This window comes from Suricata suricatta, chromosome 3 (assembly GCF_006229205.1).
Source record: "Suricata suricatta isolate VVHF042 chromosome 3, meerkat_22Aug2017_6uvM2_HiC, whole genome shotgun sequence".
NCBI lineage: Eukaryota > Metazoa > Chordata > Mammalia > Carnivora > Herpestidae > Suricata > Suricata suricatta.
In genome coordinates, this window is record NC_043702.1 from 32,541,725 (window position 1) to 32,560,661 (window position 18,937).

Consider the following 18,937-nt stretch of genomic DNA (forward strand, 5'->3'; position numbering starts at 1 on the left):
GTGTGCTCTTTCTCTCTCTCTCAGATAGAAAAAAAGTTTTTCCTCGGTTTTCTTCAAAAGTTTTATAGTTTTAGCTCTTATATTTAGGTCTGTGATTCATTTTGAGGTACTTTGATGTATGGTGTGGGTTAAAAGTCTAATGTGATCTTTTTGCATGTAGGTATCCAGCTGCCCCAGCAATTTCTCCCACTGAATTTTCTTGACACCTTTTTTGAAATTAATTCACCATAAAATGTGTTTATTTTTAGACTCTTGAATTATCTTCCAGCAATGTATATATCTCTTCTTATGCCAGTACCACACTGTCTTGATTACTATAGATTCCTAGTAATTTGTAAAATCAGGAATCTTTCTTTTTTTTAACATCTTGGCTATTCTGGATCTTTAACTTTTACATATAAATTTTAGGGCTGGTTTGTTAATATCTACAATAAAGCTTGCTGAGATTTTGATAGCGATTGTGTTGAATCTATAGATCAATTTGGGGAGAATTACCATTTTAATAATACTGAATCTTCCAATCCATGAACATGAAATGTCTCTCCATTTATTTAGATCATCTTTAATTTCTATTAGCTGTGTTTTGTAGTTTTTAATGTGTGTCTCTTGCTTAGGTTTGGTTAACTTTATTCCTAAGTATTCTTGTTAAGGCTGTTGTAAAGAATTTTTTTATTTTACTTTTTATATTGCTATCATATAAAATATAATTGATTTATGTATTTTCTTGTATCCAGAAATCTTGCTGAACTGTGTATTCTACTAGGGGTTTTTGTGTGGGGTGTGTGTGTATTTCCCAGGAATTCTTGCATATAGGATCATGTTGACTTCAAATAAAGGCAGTTTTACTTTTTCCTTTGCAATCTAGAAGGCTTTTCTTTCTTTCTGTTTTTTTTTCCTTGTCTGATTGCAGTGGCTAGATTCTCCAGTAGAATGTTGAATAGAAGTGGTAAGAGTGGATATCCTTGCCATGCTCCCTATTTTAGAGGAAAAACAAGGGGCGCCTAGATGGCTCCATTGGTTAAGGGTCCGACTTTGGCTCAAGTCATGATCTCAGGGTTAGTGGGTTTGAGCCCAACGTCAGGCTGTGTGCTGACAGCTTGGAACCTGGCTGGAGCCTGCTTTGGATTCTGGTCTCCATCTCTCTCTGCCCCTGCCCTGCTCACTCACACAAACACTCTCTCTCTCTCTCATAAATGAACATTAAAAAAAATTAGAGGAAAAACACTGAATCTTTCACCATTAGGTAATGATATTAGCTAAAGGTTTTTCATAGATTAATCAAATTGAGATGGTTCTATTCCTAGTTTGTTAAGAGTTTTTGTCATGAATACATCTTGGGTTGGTTTTGTCAGAGAGTATTTTCTGTGTCTGTTGAGGTGATTGATGTTTGTCCTTTTTTAATATGGTGTAGTATATTGGTTGCTTTTCTGGGATAAATTATAGTTGGTCGTGGTATATGATACTTTTATATTTTGTGAGATTTAATGCTAATAATTTGATGAAGATTTTTGCCTCTGTATTTATAAGAGATGATGGTCTATAGTTTTCTTTTCTCATGATGTCTTTGTCAGTCTTTGGTATAAAATTGGTCCCATAGAATTAGTTGGGAAGTGTTCCTTCCTCCTCTGTTTTCTGAAAGAGTTTGTGAAGTCTTGGTATAATTTCTTCGTTGAATGTTTTGGAGGCTTCACTGGTGAAATCATCTGGGCCTGAGCATTATTTTGTGAGAATATTTTTAGTTTCTAATTCAGTTTTCCTCGAATTGGTCTATTCAGATTTTCCATTTCTTCTTGAATCAGTTTTGGTAATTTGGTTCTTTCTAGAAATTTTTCTGTTGTATTGAATTTATCAGATTTGTTGGCATAAAGTTGTTCTAGTTTTTCCATAACCTTTTTAATTTCTGTAAGAGTGCTGTAATATCCTGTTTTATTATTGATTTTGTAATTTTATGTCTTCTCTTTTTTCTCTTGATTAATCTAGTTAAGTACCAATTTTGTGTATCTTTTCAAAGAAGCAAAGTTTGGTTTCATTGATTTTTCTCTTTTTAAAAAATCTCATTGATTTCTGCTCTAGTGTTTATTATCTCCTTCCTTCTTGTTTTGGGTCTGTTTGCTCCTCTAATTTTGTAAGGTGGAATTTTAGATTACTGATTTGAAATCTCTCTTATTTTCTGATATAGGCACTTAGAACTATAATTTGCCTCTGGGCACTAGATTTGATCAATTTGGATAAGTTGTTTCTTCATTTCTTTCAGCTCAAAAATTTTTACCAATTATTCAGTGATTTTTTTTTTTAACCCATGGATTATTTTTATACAGTCTTTTTATTTACAGATGCATAGTATATATACTTTTCTTTTTTTCCTAAAGAACTGGGAACTGGTAAAGAGTTAAAAGAGCACAATGTGTTGGGGCATCTGGGTGGCCCAGTCAGTTAAGCCTCCAACTCTTGGTTTCACCTCAGGTGATGATCTCACAGTTGTGAGATCCAGCCCCCCCATCAGGCCCTGCACTGGGCATGGAGTCTCCTTAAGATTCTGTCTCTCTCCCTCTATCTCATCCCTGCTTGTGCGCACACTCTCTTTCTTTCTCTAAAATAAAAAATAATGGAAAATGTTAACCAGTTGGTGTTTTTTTTTCTCTTGATGTTTAAAATTGAAAATGCTACTTCTAAATTCAACATTTTGTTTTAATTTCACCTAGGGAACACTGACTATGCCAAATGGAGATTACATTGAAGGTCATTTTAGTGGAGAATGGGGATCTGGGATAAAAATCACTGGAACTTACTTCAAGCCTAGTTTGTATGAGAGTGATAAAGACAAACCCAAAGTTTTGTGAGTAACTAGTCTTAATTGTGGGTTACTTATTAAATGTTTTTGAGTTGTCTTGATTATATCAAAGCTGGTTAATATTTTTAATGCAGAACAAAATTTTAAAGCAATTTTTTAACAAACTGTAACCTCCTTGTATTGCCAACTGCCACTATTATAGATAGCTAAATCTATACTCGTGTCTTAGATTATAGTCATACAGCATAGGTATTTAAAATGAAAGTTCTGTGTGTGGGAGTAGTTTTACTGTTAATGGTACAAGTACCCAAATTGATTGAAAGAGAGCATTCTTAAATGGAATCTCTACACAACTTGATTCTGAAAAGTAAAGGCCCAGCTTATATATAGATATAGATATAGATATAGATATATGCCAGGTGGAACAGAATACTCTGCGTATGTGTGGAAAAAAACAAACTCTGTATCTCTAAGTGTTGTTATGTTCTTCCTCCATGTTTTTGGCATATATCTTTACCTTTTTTGATTCTGTCATTAACTTTGTATTTTGGTAGCTTCTCAGATCTTTTATTCTGATGGAACCTTGGTATATATTCTGGTATGGAGAATAGTTTTAGAACTCAGTAGGTAATGCATTTCACAGTTCTCATTATGAGATGTACAAAGCACAGGAAGTCCTTGTTTTAACAGGAATCAGTTTTACAAAATCGATTATGTGGAAATGTAGAAAGCAAAGGAGTCAATTCTGATGTGCTTCATACTTAACCATTTATACACTTTAGTATCTGATAAACATTAAGTAGCTAAAAGTCATTTCTTTAAAATTTTCAGTGTTTATGAAATAGAACACCACCAATCTAGCCAGTTTTGTTACAGAAGCATTTCCAGCTGTATATCAGAAAGTTTCTGTTCTTCAGGATTTTTGCACCAGGGATTAATAAAAGCTTGATGTGACTTTATTAGCCGGAAGCTAGGAAACCTGGCAGTGTCCGCGGATGAAAAATGGAAAGCAGTATTTGATGAATGTTGGCATCAACTGGGCTGTGATAACCCAGGCCAAGGGGAAGTTTGGAAAGCATGGGACAATATTGCTGTGGCTCTGACTGCCAGTCGGCGCCAACACAGAGACAGGTGAGTGAATGCTTTGCCCAGGATAGGGCAGAGTATGGTAGAGAGTCGAAACTTAAAAAATAGTCAAGGCTTGCCACATTTAACTTAAAAGTATAATTTAAGTTTCAGTGATGTATTTCTATTCTGGGTAATATGGATAAAACAGACCTATCTTTATCTTCTGCTGAACTCAACTATAAAACCCAGACAGAATATATGAACAGCTATTCTACAAAGTAAATATCAGCTAGTATATTGGGGAAGAACACCTGAAATCAAAGTACAAAGTGAGTTGATTTTGGTTCTTTTTTAGCTGTGAGTTTAACTTCAGTATCCCTGACCCTGAACTCAGTTAACCTGAAGCCTTCAAGTAAGTACTGTGATTTAGACAGAACTTGAGGAAAAATCCTCTGCTTCTGGCTCAAGATGCAACAAAGAGACTCCTAATGCTCAGATAGAGTGGAAGAGACACGACTAGGTTTTCTCCTCTTTTTTCTTCATTTTTTCCTGCTTCAGCCTCCATGTTCTTCTGGGACAGGGGTGACAGTGGCATTTGCTAGAGCAGCCGGGTACAGGGAAAACTCTTGGGGGACTGGAAACGTCTTCCTTCGTTGGTGGATCCTTGGGTCCAGTAGTCATGGCCGAGTCCCATTGCTTTTTTGGCCTCTCTCCTCCCACCCCTTGGCCCTAGAACTGGCAGGTTGACAGAAGGGAGCAGTTTCTGACCTGAGGATCTAACAGGGGAACCGGAAAATGCAGGGGAGGTAATGGAGAGAGAAGAGCTCTACAAAGCAACCGTGTAAAGTTGTTTATGAACTCCTGGGTTCACACCAGACCTGCACATGTGGATTTGATCCTGATTAGCATACCCAACACTTTGAGAACTGAGCTAATAGGTAGACTTCCACCCATGTCTCAGACTGACCACTGGGTGATGTGCTCACAGGCAGATCTAAATAGGACTGCAAAGGCTTTGAGAAGTGAATTGACATTGGAACCACTGCCCACAGAAGGCTGAAACAAAAATATCAGCTGTTTGAGAGGCTCCCAAGATCACCTACATGTTTAGTGATTGGCTGGAAGGACTCACAAGACTCATCATAAAATCATACTGGTGAGAGTTACTACAGCAACACAGTAAGGAGCAATGGCAAGGTCATAAGAGAAGATGACACAGGCGGAATCTGGAGGAATCCATGTGCAAGCTTCCCATGCTCTCTCCCTTCTGTGAGGGGTCTCAGAGCACACCATCCCCCCACCATTAAAATGCAGCCACCATCTATGGTCTTTTTGCCCAGGGAACTGTTAGAGGCACTCTATACTTAGCAACTACCAAATTCCCCAGTCCCAGAAGGAAAGCAGATATTCATAATAAATCACATTGTTAGCATTGTCTATGGACAGCAAAATACCCTTATCAGGTAGGGAATATCATATCAGTATAGGGAAATTTGGGAAGGGGTCCTTCTAAAGATAATAGTTTCAAGCCTCCCATGTGTACTCTATTATGTCTGTCAACATTTTTCATAGGGTATAAACAAGCCCCAAAGTGTCATAACATAGTACTCAAAAATGTCCAGAATATAAACCAAAATTACTTGGCAACCAAAGAGCCACAACTCATTTTGGGAAAGACAATAGACAGCAGTGACTCTGCAACATAGATTTTAGTGTTATGACAAGAACTTAAAGCAGCTATTAAAGAAATGCTCAGATGAGCAATCACAAACATCCTGGAGACAAACACTAAAATGGGAAGTATTAGCAAAGAAATGGATATAAAGAAGAACCAAATCAAAATTCTAGAATTAAGAAATAGAATAACCAAAATAAAATCACTAGGAAAACTTACTAGCAGCATAGAGATGACAGCAGAAGAGTCACTGAACTTGAGAACAGATTAATAGAAACTATTCAAACTGAACAAGAGAGAAAATACGTGGAAAAAGAAAATAGAGCTCTAAGGAGTCTAATATTTGTGTCCTTGGACTCCCCGAAGGAGAGGAGAAAAATCATGGGGATGAAAAGATATTTGAAGAAATGGATGAAACCTTCCCAAATTTGGTGAAAGACAAATGTGCAGTTTCACGAAGCTGAGCCACCTGTGTCCGGAAGTAGAAAAGATATCCATGAAGAGACATGCCAGTCTAGAGGGGAAAAAAGGGCATTACACAGGGGGAAACTGCCATTCAGATGCTTGTGTTTTTGTCATCAGCATCCACTGGAGACCAAAAGGAAGTGGCACAACAACTTTGAAATACTGAGAGAAAAATTACAGATGTACCTCTTCATTTCTCTTTTTTCTTTTTCTTATTTTCTCCATTCTCCTTTTCTCCTATCTTTTTACCCCCTCTGCTTTCCTGCATATTTCCTTATTTTTTAAGTTGGCTGGTAACTCCCGCAAGCATTGGACCTAAAGAACTTGTAGAGTCCTGTTGTAGAGAGAGACATTTGGGTCCCACCCCCCCCACACACACTATATTTGGTATAAATGGAAACTGAGTATAGTGTTTCATTCATGAAGTTTATGATTTTTACCTTGTATTCTTTCTATTAGTAGAAGATACGGAAATTCCTAGGATTGAGGAAAGCTGTGGACTTTCCCTTGTGTGATGCAGCGGGTCAGCCTTCACTGATTGAGCCTGTCAGTTTAGACATTGAGACTTTGGTCCTCTAGTTAACCTTGGTTAACTGTTGTTGAGTGTTTCCAGGGAATGGGAGTGAATGAACTTTTATATAATAAAACATATTGCTACCACAGAGGTTTTATTTACTAGAACAGTATAATCATAATGTGTATCATTTCTAATTGGTTGTAAGCTGGTAATAGAATGGCGTTACCAGAAATGTCTGCTGATTATTAAGTATGTGTTGTACCACAGCCCCTTCACCCAACGCTTCCCTTTCCCCATCATGTACTTACCTCACCTCCTGTTGTAGCATCCTCATGATCTCCACACTGGAGCTCATTTCTCTTTTTCCGCTGCCATTTCATTTGTTTTCCTTATTCCTCACCACTTCCTTTCTCTTATTTTCCATCTTTTTTTTTTTGTCAGTAACAAGTTAGTCACCAGTTTTCTCTTCAAGCTAACATAGTCTCACCTAACACATGGGTGATACTAAAGGAAAATCCTCATTAATTAATTGTAGTTGGTATGAAGTAACATTAAATGACATTGGAATGACTTCCAAAAATCTAATAGCAGATCAGTTACCTATGATGAGCTTATTTGGTCCAGACACTGTACTTGGTATTCCGTTTTGTCCTTGGTGACAGTGTTTCATGTGCACATTACAGCTATCTTTCTTTCTTTTTAAGTGTATTTAATTTCTACACCCAACATGGGACTCGAACTTAGGATCCCCAGGTCAAGAGTCACATGTTCTTCTGACTGAGTCAGCCAGGTGCCCCCTTGCTTTCGTGATATGAAATACATAATAGGCTTTCTTTTGTCTTTTTACAGTCCAGAGACATTAAGTCGTTCACAGACTCAGACACTAGAGAGTTTGGAATTCATTCCTCAGCATGTTGGGGCCTTCTCTGTGGAGAAATATGATGACATCAAGAAATATTTAATAAAGGTAGAGTCAAAATTACACTGATCTTATGAATTAATGATACAACTACCACAGGGTATCATTCACATCAGCTAACACCTTATTGGCACCCTAATCCTATTTTTGCTTTCTAAGTATTTCATTTTTAATTCTCTGGTTGCTAAGAGCACATTTCCACATGAAGATTGCCCTATCATGATGATAGAACTTTTAAAGTTTTGTAAAGTGCTTAAGAGGGTTCTTGAGAACAGGGGTCAAAGTTTAAAATGGCTCTTTGTTGGCAACAAACTAGTGATTGTACAAACAAAGCACACTGGCCTCACCTCATGGTTATGCTCTTTGCTTGCTTATCAAATCCTGTAAGATTAACTACAATTTAAAGTATGACATGCATGGATATGGGGTTGCAGGAAGGAGTATTAAGAGAAATCAAGGGAACTGAAGAGTCTTTTCAGGCATAATCAACTTCCATTTAGTTTGCTCAAAGGTAACATCTGTTTTTGTGAAGTTTGTAGTTTAATTATATTTACCAGTATATCCAAAGCTATTTTCCCAAGATGTTAAAGGGATTCTTTTATTAAGATTAGGAACTCCTCCTCTACATAATTTGAGTAGGCTCAACACTTTTAGAGAAGTTAAAGTATTTGAATTTTCCTGGTCCAAAAGTTGGCTCCTTGCCAGTTTGAAAATTGTTTCTCATTTATGAAATTGTTTTATTATTTGTTGGTTGACTGTTTCTGTTGTTAGTCATTGACTTCACTGATCCTCTTCCTCTTCAGGCCTGTGACACTCCCCTGCACCCCCTGGGCAGGCTCATGGAGACCCTGGTTGCAGTCTACAGGATGACGTATGTGGGCGTGGGAGCCAATCGCCGGTTATTGCAGGAGGCTGTGAAGGAGATTAAGTCCTACCTTAAGCGAATTTTCCAGCTGGTGAGGTAAGAGACCTTTCTCATTGAAGTCTGCAAACTTGGAATACTAGTTTATGCTAATGCTTGGATGTCTTCATCTTGAATCTAGAGATTATAACAACTTTGTGAAGAATCATTAAGTTTCCTCTTTATCACGGAAATTTTGCATCAAGAAAATGGTTATGTGCCATAGATCCTTAAATAGGTTAAATAATAGCAATGATAACATGTTTCATGTTTTTACTTTATGTTTATGCAATAAACACAGCAAAGGAAACCATCAACAAAATAAAAAGGCAACCTACTGAATGGGAGAAGGTATCGGCAAATGATTTTTCTGATAAGGGGTTACTATCCAAAATATATAAAGAACTTATATATTCAACACTTTGATTAAAAAAAAAAACACAATCTGATTAAAAACGGACAGAGGACCGGAATAGACAGTTACCCAAAGAAGACATACAGACGACCAACAGACACAGGAAAGAATGCTTAACATCACTAATCACCAGGGAAATGTCTATATTGTCACAGGCTTCCATTCTAGTGGGGACAGACAAAACGTATGGTGTGTCAGTTGTTGGTGAATGTGACAAGAGATGGGGCTGGAGGTAAGAAGCTGCTGTTTTAAACAGATTCCAGGAGGCCTGACTAATAAGGCAGTGTCTGAGCATAGACTTTGAAAAGGGAGAAAGCAAGTAAATAGAGCATCTTTGGAAAGAGTTTCATGTAGGAAATTTGGAACATGTGAAATTCAAGATCTTTTACTAGGTTTAAGCCAACAAGTAAATACTTGAGACAGAAATTTATAAATTTGCCTCAGAAAACTTCCTTCTGTTATTAGCTTCAAAACTGATGGGTGCGTTTGGAAATGTCTCAGGTTTTGAGGGGGCAGAATAATGCACTAAAAAGACCAGGGGCAGGGAGTGTTTCAGCTCCAACATTAGTTAGAGGAGTAAAATGAAGATAAGTTTTCTGACATTTTCTGATTTTCCCAACTATAAAATTAGAGGCAGAGGCAGGGGCAAGTCTACAAAAACAGAAGATTGGAAACTCCCTTTGAAGACTCAAGGTTTATGTCTGAAAATAAAGAGGACAATAAGCTTGTTTATAGTAGAATTCACCATTTGCATATAAGAGGTCAAAGATAAAATCTAGGGAAAATTCAAAACCTAGGGAAAAAAACCTTTAATAACCTAGCAGCTTGATCATGTGGAAAAATCATTTAGCAACTTGAAATTTTAATAACACATTAGAAATTCTTACATTAATTAGATTTTCATTTTTTCTTAATGTTAAATATTTAAGTAGTTTCCAACTAATATTTGTTTATACTGAGAATAATGGTTTCTGCTTAAAGAGTCCATATAAATTGACCTCAGATGAGATTTCTCAGTAAGAAAAACATACAGATCAGAATAGATACGTGTCCAAGGCAGACATCCAGATGGCCAACCAACACATGAAAAAATGCTCAACATCACTCATCAGGGAAATATGAATCAAAACACAATGAGATCACACCTCACACCTGTCAGAATGGCTAACATTAACAACTTAGGCAACAACAGATGTTGATGAGGATGCAGAGAAATAGTATCTCTTTTGCACTGCTGGTGGGAATGCAAACTGGTGCAGCCACTCTGGAAAATAGTATGGAGGTTCCTCAAAAAATTAAAAATAGAACTACCCTATGACCTAGCAGTTGTACTACTAGGTATCTGTCTGTTTCAAAGGGACACATGGACCCCAGTTTTTATATCAGCACTATCAACAATAGCCAAAGTATGGAAAGAGCCCAAATGTCCATGGACAGATGAAGGATAAAGAAGATGTGGTGTGTGTGTATACACACACACAATGGAGTATTACTCGGCAATCAAAAAGAATGGAATCTTGCCATTTGCCAACTATGTGGATGGAACTAGAGGGTATTATGCTAAGCAAAATTGGTCAGAGAAAGACAAATATCATATGACTTCACTCATATGAGGACTTTAAGATACAAAATAGATGAACATAAGGGAAGGGAAGCAAAAATAATATAAAAACAGGGAGGGGACAAAACATAAGAGACTCTTAAATACAGAGAACAAGCAGGGGGTTACTGGAGGTCTTGTGGAAGAGAGGATGGGCTAAATGGGTAAGGGGCATTAAGGAATCTACTTCTAAAATCATTGTTGCATTATATGCTAATTTGCTTGGACGTAAAATAAAAAACTAAAAAAAATCATGAGCATGTGGAGATAATATAATCAAAGAAAAAAAACACATATAGATCAGAATGTCTCACATTTTAATAACTAGACAGAAATGGGGTACATGGGTGCCTCAGTCAGGTAAGCATCCGACTCTTGAGCTCAGCTCAGGTCTTGATAGCAGGATCGTGAGTTCAAGCCTCACTTTGGGCTCTGTGCTGGGCATGACACCTACTTCAAAACCAAAAAACACAGCACATGAAGATTATTCATTAGGTACAGTCTTAATTTTATCCTGTAAGAAGCATTTGTTAAGAGTCCCAGGAAACTAAAATATTTAGTTGATAAAAAGTTTGATTTCATAGGTCTTTAAATAGATGAAATAATAGAAATGCATTTTTACTCTTTTTGGACATTCTAGAGGTATAATTGTATAATTGTATTTTCTATTATTCCTTAGATTCTTATTTCCTGAGCTTCCTGAAGAGGGCAGCACAATTCCTCTCTCTGCTCCTCTGCCAACTGAAAGGAAATCCTTTTGCACTGGGAAATCAGATTCCAGATCGGAATCTCCAGAGCCTGGGTAAATGGAGTTGGGGAGAGATGGTGAAGACGGAGGGTGGGTGGTCCTATCCAAAGAATCCCAAGGAAGAGTTTTCTCTAGATCTCAGTTTCCTTATTTTTAAAACAATGTGACTGGACTAGGTGATTTCTGAGGTCCCTTTTAGGTCTTAGGTTGTATTAGCCAAACCCCGTGGACGTCATGGATCACTGGGCACAAAGGCTGCTGGGTAACGTAACATCATGCTCATCTAGAATAACCACAGAGAATCATTTTCAAAATGGAAACCAAATAGGTTTTCAATTAGATTTTGAGGTAATATAAAGAATTCACAGATGGTCAAGATAAAACTCTGGGGCCATAGGTAAGTTCCTCATGTTGCTCCAAATAAAAAAGGAGAATAATTTTAGAAATGTTTTTTTATTCAGAATGTCCCATCTTCCTTTCAGCTTGAAATTGAAACTCTTCAATTCTATATTCACTTTTAATATGAATGCTTCTCTTCTCTAATATTTTGTAGTTATGTGGTAACAAGTTCTGGGTTACTGCTCCCTGTACTGCTGCCGCGGCTGTACCCACCACTGTTTATGCTCTATGCCCTGGATAATGATCGTGAGGAAGATGTTTACTGGGAATGTGTGCTACGACTAAATAAACAGCCAGATATTGCTCTTCTAGGCTTCCTCGGGGTGCAGAGGTAAGGATAGTAGTTATGAGGAGAATCAAATGGTTTAATTTAAAATGAAAACAGCGAGGGGCGCCTGGATGGCCCAGTCAGTTAAGCGTCCGGCTTTGGCTCAGGTCATGATCTCACGGTTCGTGGGTTCGAGCCCTGCATTGGGCTCTGGGCTGACAGCTAGCTCAGAGCCTGGAGCCTGCTTCAGATTCATTCTCTCTCTCTCTCTCTCTCTCTCTCTCTCTCTGCCCCTCCCCTGCTCGCACTGTCTCTCTCTGTCTCTCAAAAAAAAGAAATAAATTTTTTATAAAACCCATAAAATGAAGACACTGAGAGGTGCCTGGATGGCTCAGTCAGTTAAGTCTCTGATTTCAGTGCAGGTCATGATTTCACGGTTTGTGGTTTGAGCCCTGCGTCAGGCTCTGTGCTGACAGCTCAGAGCCTGGAGCCTGCTTCTGATTCTGTGTTTCCCTCTCTGTGTCCCTCCCCCACTCATGTTCTGTCTCTCTCTGTCTCAAAAATAAATAAAAAATTTAAAAAAATTTTTAATGCAAACAACGTTATTTGAATCTTTGATTTGCAGTTGATTAACTTATTTGCATATCTGTTATTCAGCAAAACGGTGAAATTTAATCTTTTGAGAATTTTTGGAGTGTAGTATAAAGCTTGACTTTTTTTTTACACATTTATTTATTTTTGAGAGAGAGAGCATGAACAGAGGAGGGACAGAGGGAGAAGGAGACACAGAATATGAAGCAGGCTGCAGGCTCTGAGCTAGCTGTCAGCACAGAGCCCAACGCGGGGCTTGAACCCACAAACCATGAGATCATGACCTGAGCCGAAGTCGGATGCTCAACCGACTGAGCCACCCAGGCGCCCCTGATTATTCTTCTTAATGTGTGTTTTATTTGTGTGTGTGTGTTTGAAATGTCTGTGTGTGTGTATTTATATATATAATATATATATCATATATATATATAATATATATATATAAATTTTAGCTATCCTTGCTGATATTTAGCTATTCTTTAAAAAGAAACGTTTATAGTGTCAGAAAAAATTAATTATATTTAGTCTTTGATGGTCTTCCTTCGCTTCTTTTTCTATCCTCCCCACCTACACTTTGTAATTTAAAAGTTTCAGAAGTGCTTTGTCATAGAGCATTGATTCTTGTTATTCCAGGGGAACACAGTACCCTTTCTTCTGGTGCTATGATAAAGCTCATCACCCCAGCATCCAATAATTTTTATGCTATCAAAAAAACTGAACAAGAGGTGCCTGAGTGGCTCTCTTGGTTAAGTGTCTGACTTCAGCTCAGGTCATGATCTCTTGGTTAGTGAGTTCGAGCCCCGCATCAGGCTCTATGTTGACAGCTCAGAGCCTGGAGCCTGTCTCAGATTCTGTCTCCCCCTCTCTCTCTGCCCCTCCCCTGCTCATGCTCTGTCTCTCACTCTCCCAAAAAGAAACAAACATTAAAAAAAAATTAAAAACAAATAAGCGAACAAGCCTTAATCAGAAAGTAAATTTTTTCAGTGGAATAACTTCACTGTAAAAATGAGCTAAAACTTAGTGAAGGAAAGATTTGGGCCAATATTTGGGAAATATTTGTAATGTGTAGGGTTACTGTAGAAGTCACTGACAGATCCCTTAGGGACAGTATAGAAGCTCTTAGATTACTTCTGGAATGTTTATTAAAACTTGATCTGTGGGGTGCCTGAGTGGCTTAGTCAGTTAAGTATCCCACTCTTGATTTTGGCTCAGGTCATGATCTCAAGGTTCCATGGGATTGAGCCCTGCATTAGGCTCTATGCTAGCAGCTTGGACCCTGCTTGGGATTCTCTCTCTGCCCCTCCCGTGCCCATGCTCACTCTCTCTCTCAAAATAAATCAACATTTTAAAAAAACCCAAAAAACTTAATCTGTGGGACAGTTATTTTAAATGGGGACAGGGAAGGCAATATAGGCCATCAACTATTTTTACAGAGATTAATCTGCCATAAGTAACAACTTGTATTAACAGTGTGGATTCTGTTGTAGGAAATTTTGGCCAGTGACCTTGTCAATTCTTGGAGAGAGTAAAAAGGTATAGTAGATTTAAGTTTCCTCAGCAAATACATTTTTCTTTGATGTGGAGTGTTCGAGATAGCAAAAAATTTCCATTTTGCTTTGGTAGATAGCACCCAAGCATGAGTTATTCACTGAATAACCATACCTTGTCATTATTTTTTACTGTTACTACAGAAGAGTTTTCCTCTTGAGTTTCATAAATGCTCTTTTGCAGGTTTTGCCAACCACAAAAGATGCTTGTTTTGCCTCAGCTGTAGAGTGTCTCCAGCAGATCAGGTAATCTCTGATTTGTTGAAAATGATATAAATCAAAGTTAGTAGTGTATTAAGATATTAATGAGATCTTAACCCACGCTCTCAGTGCTCCCTTCACTCTTAGAAGGTGTCACACTCAGCCTGGAATTCAGAAAAGACTCTTTTGAGATATTTGGCTTACCTTTTAATCTACAAGTCCCTTGTATTTTCAAAAAAGGTGGAGAGCCTACCCAGGAATGTATCTACATAATCAAATCCTTAGCCAAATGGAAATTAACCAAACTTAATTACTCAGAGAAGAGCATATATTAGAAAAATAAGATCCTGGAAAAAAGGACGTAATCTATGACTTAGTGAATTCTTCCATGAGAACCAGAGATCATTGGAGGCTTCTTTTCTCAAAGAACTGTGGGATTGCCATGGTCATCCCTTCCAGCAACTCATTATTCCTGATGTGTCCAATTTAAGGCACTCCAGGAGGGTTTATTATCAAACAATTAATTCTTAATATTAAGCAGTTCATAGGATTTTTTTTTTTTAAATAACAACAGCACAACATTTACCCCGTCGGACAAACTGAAGGTCATCCAGCAGACTTTTGAAGAGATCTCTCAGAGCGTGCTGGCATCACTTCAGGAAGACTTCTTGTGGTCCATGGATGACTTGTTTCCTGTTTTCTTATATGTGGTGCTACGGGCCAGGTGACCAACCTTTTCTGACTTGATTATTAGTGACTCATTTTAACAAGTCCCTTTTCTGAATCGATGGTAGTAATATGCCCCTCTATTAGAAAAAAAATTTTTTTTTTCTGTTTACCCATTTCACTATGGTGAGCTGTTCTTTATTTTCCCTGACATAGATTCAGAAGGAGGGTGTACCTATAAACAGAAATAACTCAGTATCTTTATCTTGTTGGGGCAGGATTAGGAATTTAGGCTCCGAGGTACACCTCATTGAGGATCTGATGGACCCGTATCTTCAGCATGGGGAACAGGGTATAATGTTCACCACCTTGAAGGTAAGTATAGGTGGTATTTAATTTTTTTAATCTTAAAATCTGTCCTTAGTTTACCATATTATAAATCTGTCATTAACTATTGTCTTCTTTTTCCAGAGGTTTAATGCAATCATTAAATGCCTTTAGAGCACATATTGTTCATATTTTAAAATATAACACATTAAAGATAGAATTAAATAAAAGTAGGATCAATTAGTTATTCTTCAAAATACTGAAGCACATTACCCAACCTTCCCTATAAATTGACCATTCAAATCATTACAGATGCTTATAAAAGTAGACCATCTTTATAAATGTAACTCTAGAAAAGAAACAGAAAGGATTCTTAGTGCCCAAAGGTATCTGGCACTAGAGCTGTTTAATGGAAATGAGGTAAAACACAGGAGGCAACATGTATGTAATGAATATGAATGGTATCTTCTTTTTTGTCCATGTATTTACTGTAACCAATATGTTACAAATGAGGCTCTCTAATATGAGTAGTCTAGGGTTTGTGGGAAGTTATTTTAGTCCCCCACCTTGATTTTTCTTGGAATTTGGTAGAATAATTTTGAAGTATATTGGAAGAACAAAAACTGGAAAATTGTATATACACTTCTGAAAAAAAGGGAAAATAGACCCACTCTGCCTGTTAGTAAACTATTATAAAATTACAATAATTAAGGTAGCATTGTTACTGTTACAAGAATGGACCTCTCATAGAAGGGAGAGCTGTTTTAAGGCAGTGTTAAGATAAAAATTTCACATGTAAAAATGGAAACATCAATATACAAATGGAAAGGAAAGGAATTATTTAACAAATGGTTGAAGTATTGGGATGGCTTATTAGCTGTTTTGGAGGGAGGGTAGAATCAGGGTAGAATCGCCTGCATTGCAAATTATAGATGCTTTTTGGTTTTTAAGGGAAAGGAAGAGAGAAGGAAAGGCAAATTAAAATGAGGAAAAAAATTAGAACTTAGGTCAGATTTCTGGCTTGGGTTAATTTAACTTTTCAACTGAAATATCATTAACATTTTTTATTAAATTGAGAAGGGTGGTAGAATTGGAGAAAATATTGGCCACCAATGATTTATATTATTAGTACTTACGTTACATGAACGGCATTTCTCATTATATCACCAAGGGAGACACAACTAATACACTTAATATCCTCCACCTCACTGAAAATTAGAGTACTGTAGATTTAAGCAAGGTGCCATTTTGTGCCTACCAAATTAGCAAAGATCTTTTAATATTATACCCATTGCTGGTAGGGGTATAGTGAAATCAGAATTATTCCCATATTGCTGATAATGGATTAAATAATAATCACCGTTTGGAAAACTTTTGTTATTAACATTGATATCAACAACATCAAAAAATGCTCTTAAAGTTTGAGTAATCATACTCTTAGGGATTTATCCTGAGGAATTAAAGAATGGACAACGTTGTGTTTGGTTTGCCTGAGGTGTTCTTTGTAGTATGAGTAACTCCCAACCTGGATACTCTCAGAATTACCTAGGAATGCTTCTTAAAAAATCTTAACTGGAAATTCTGACTCGCTGGGTCTGCAATGATACTTAATCTTAATTTGCAGTTTCTTAAACATTTTAGATGATTCTGATTATAGTTGTTTGTGTACCTTATAATGATCAGTATATTCTAAATGTCTAAACAGTAGTGGCTTAGCCAATTAAGGTATTTCTACTTACGGAAGAATATTAAATAGTTTGTAAAAAGTTTGTTTTGAGAAGTAGAGGAAAATGTGCAAAATGTTATCTCCACTAATTACAACTAAGCAAAATAGACATTGGATATGGGGACTAGAAGAAAACAGGGAAAAAGAAAGCAACCAACTGATTTTGTTGGAGCTATCAGTATTAACTGAACATTTCCTTTCTTTAGTCTCCTGTGCATTACTATGTTTATAGAATTTCTTTCCAAGTAAATTTTAAGTTGTTTTGAACTTTTTTTCCAGGCATGTTACTACCAGATCCAGCGTGAGAAGCTTAACTAGGATGCAGAACAGCCTGACAACTGGATTATCTGTAGGGTGTTGAGCACCATCTGGCGTCTTCCTGTAGTGGCAAAAAGAATGGTGTTGAAATCAGGTCGTGGACGTTGTATTATTCTGCTTGTTATCTCTGAGCCTTACTAATGGTGATAGCTCTGAGTCCCGAGAGAAAGACCGTATGGTTTAAAGGAAGGAATGAAAAGAACATAGAATTGAATTAAGCCAGTCCCTTGCCTATGTTAAGTTCCCCAAATATCCCACATTTACTGTTTAGAAAAAGAGGCTATCCCTTCCTACAGAAAGACCCTGCCAGCTACAGGAAGTTGTGAGGGAAGTTCCCAGTACAGCTTCTTACATTAAAGAAGTTAATAAATATTTTTGAGTTTCGGGTTTGCCTGCGGTTACCCCAGACCCCTTCACAAGGAACCGATTGAACTTGAAACTCTCATAGCTCCACTACGCCTTCCTGAATTCCTTGCAGTCCTGCGTGCATCGTGCTTCTTTGCTGAAGGTGGGGAAGGAGGAACTTCTAAAACTGCAGTTTTAACTTTTTCTAAGCTTTTCCACCAGGGTGTCCATGACGGGAGAGGTTCTGTGCAGTGATTACCACACCCTAACCCCAAACACGCAACACATCTAAATAGGAGTCTTCTGCCTCCTGGTTAGGGAGAACATAGGAAGTTTGTTCTTGGATTCCTTACAGTGCTACCGAGCCAATACACTGGAATTCAGACGCTGACCTGAGCTGCACTGGAACCACATTCGTCCATGTGAAAACGCTGTATTCCGAGGCCTCTGGATGCGAGCCTGAGGGGCTTTTGCATGTGGGCTGTGTTTTGGAGCAGGACTCAATTCTGGGAAATAGCATCCATCCTTGATCTAGCATTCTTCCCCGTACCTCGCACTGAACTCACAGAGGGGAAGAAAAAAGGAAACAAGCTTTGGCTTTTCCCATCTCAAAAGTATTGTAACACCTCAACATTTTAGTATTTTGCATTTTACCTTTTTTTTTAATGTCCTCTTGTAAATGGTTGGTTTACACTGTACTAGTAACACTAGTAGCTGTTTTGAATAACATAGGTGCTCTTCCTCATCTCATCTCCTACACACCACAGTGAGCACACAGAGTGTCCTCCAGGTTTATGTTAACATCAGCAGTTTTGAAAAAGGATCATGGTTTCTGCTCTACTTTATAAATCAAGACGTGTTTATTAAAATACTGTTTTGGAATGTTGGCTGTAATGTAACAGCAATTTTCATAATAAAAGACATTCATCTCTATGAGGTTGTTTTATGATTGCAAAATAAATGACACAGGGCATCCTAAAAGTTTATGTATATATTTTTTAAGTTTATTTATTTTGAGAGAGAGAGATTGAGAATCAGCAGGGGAGGGCCAGAGAGAGAGGGAGACAGAGAATCTGAAACGGACTCAGTGCTGACAGGAGAGGCCAGTCTGGGGCTTGTACTCATGATGAGATCATGACCTGAGCTGAATAAAGTCAGATATTCAACCAACTGAGCCACTCAGGCACCCCAGGGCAGCCTAAAAACTTAAAAGAAACCCAGGCTTAGTTTTTGTTTGTTTTGCCCAAGTTGTAATTCATGCCTCTTTGTTTTGGCTTCAGAGATCCTTCTGGTGTTTTAGAGCTCTCTCTCTTTAAAATAAACATAAATTTATAACTATAATCACCTTTACTGACAAAGAACAAATTGACTTTCTGATCCTAATACCCGAAGGACAGGGGTCTTAAGTCTATTATTTCTTTGAATAAAAGGTGTATTTTGATTATTTTTT

The 18,937-nt window shown here is 37.5% G+C and overlaps 1 protein-coding gene across 9 annotated transcripts in view; it reads left to right on the plus strand.

Annotated features, from left to right (window-relative positions):
* The window catches only part of ALS2 (alsin Rho guanine nucleotide exchange factor ALS2), a 73,855-nt gene extending 55,435 nt beyond the window's left edge, over positions 1 to 18,420 (plus strand). For all 9 annotated transcript variants that reach the window (XM_029934053.1, XM_029934058.1, XM_029934051.1 and 6 more), the window contains 11 exons: positions 2,703 to 2,836; positions 3,755 to 3,922; positions 7,366 to 7,483; positions 8,239 to 8,396; positions 11,031 to 11,153; positions 11,653 to 11,829; positions 13,845 to 13,890; positions 14,089 to 14,150; positions 14,680 to 14,829; positions 15,050 to 15,146; positions 17,104 to 18,420. In XM_029934053.1, coding sequence (XP_029789913.1) covers positions 2,703 to 2,836; positions 3,755 to 3,922; positions 7,366 to 7,483; positions 8,239 to 8,396; positions 11,031 to 11,153; positions 11,653 to 11,829; positions 13,845 to 13,890; positions 14,089 to 14,150; positions 14,680 to 14,829; positions 15,050 to 15,146; positions 17,104 to 17,142 — 1,272 coding nt within the window. In that variant the 3' untranslated portion in view covers positions 17,143 to 18,420. The remainder of the gene's footprint in view (positions 1 to 2,702; positions 2,837 to 3,754; positions 3,923 to 7,365; positions 7,484 to 8,238; positions 8,397 to 11,030; positions 11,154 to 11,652; positions 11,830 to 13,844; positions 13,891 to 14,088; positions 14,151 to 14,679; positions 14,830 to 15,049; positions 15,147 to 17,103) is intronic.
* The last annotated feature ends 517 nt before the right edge of the window (positions 18,421 to 18,937 follow it).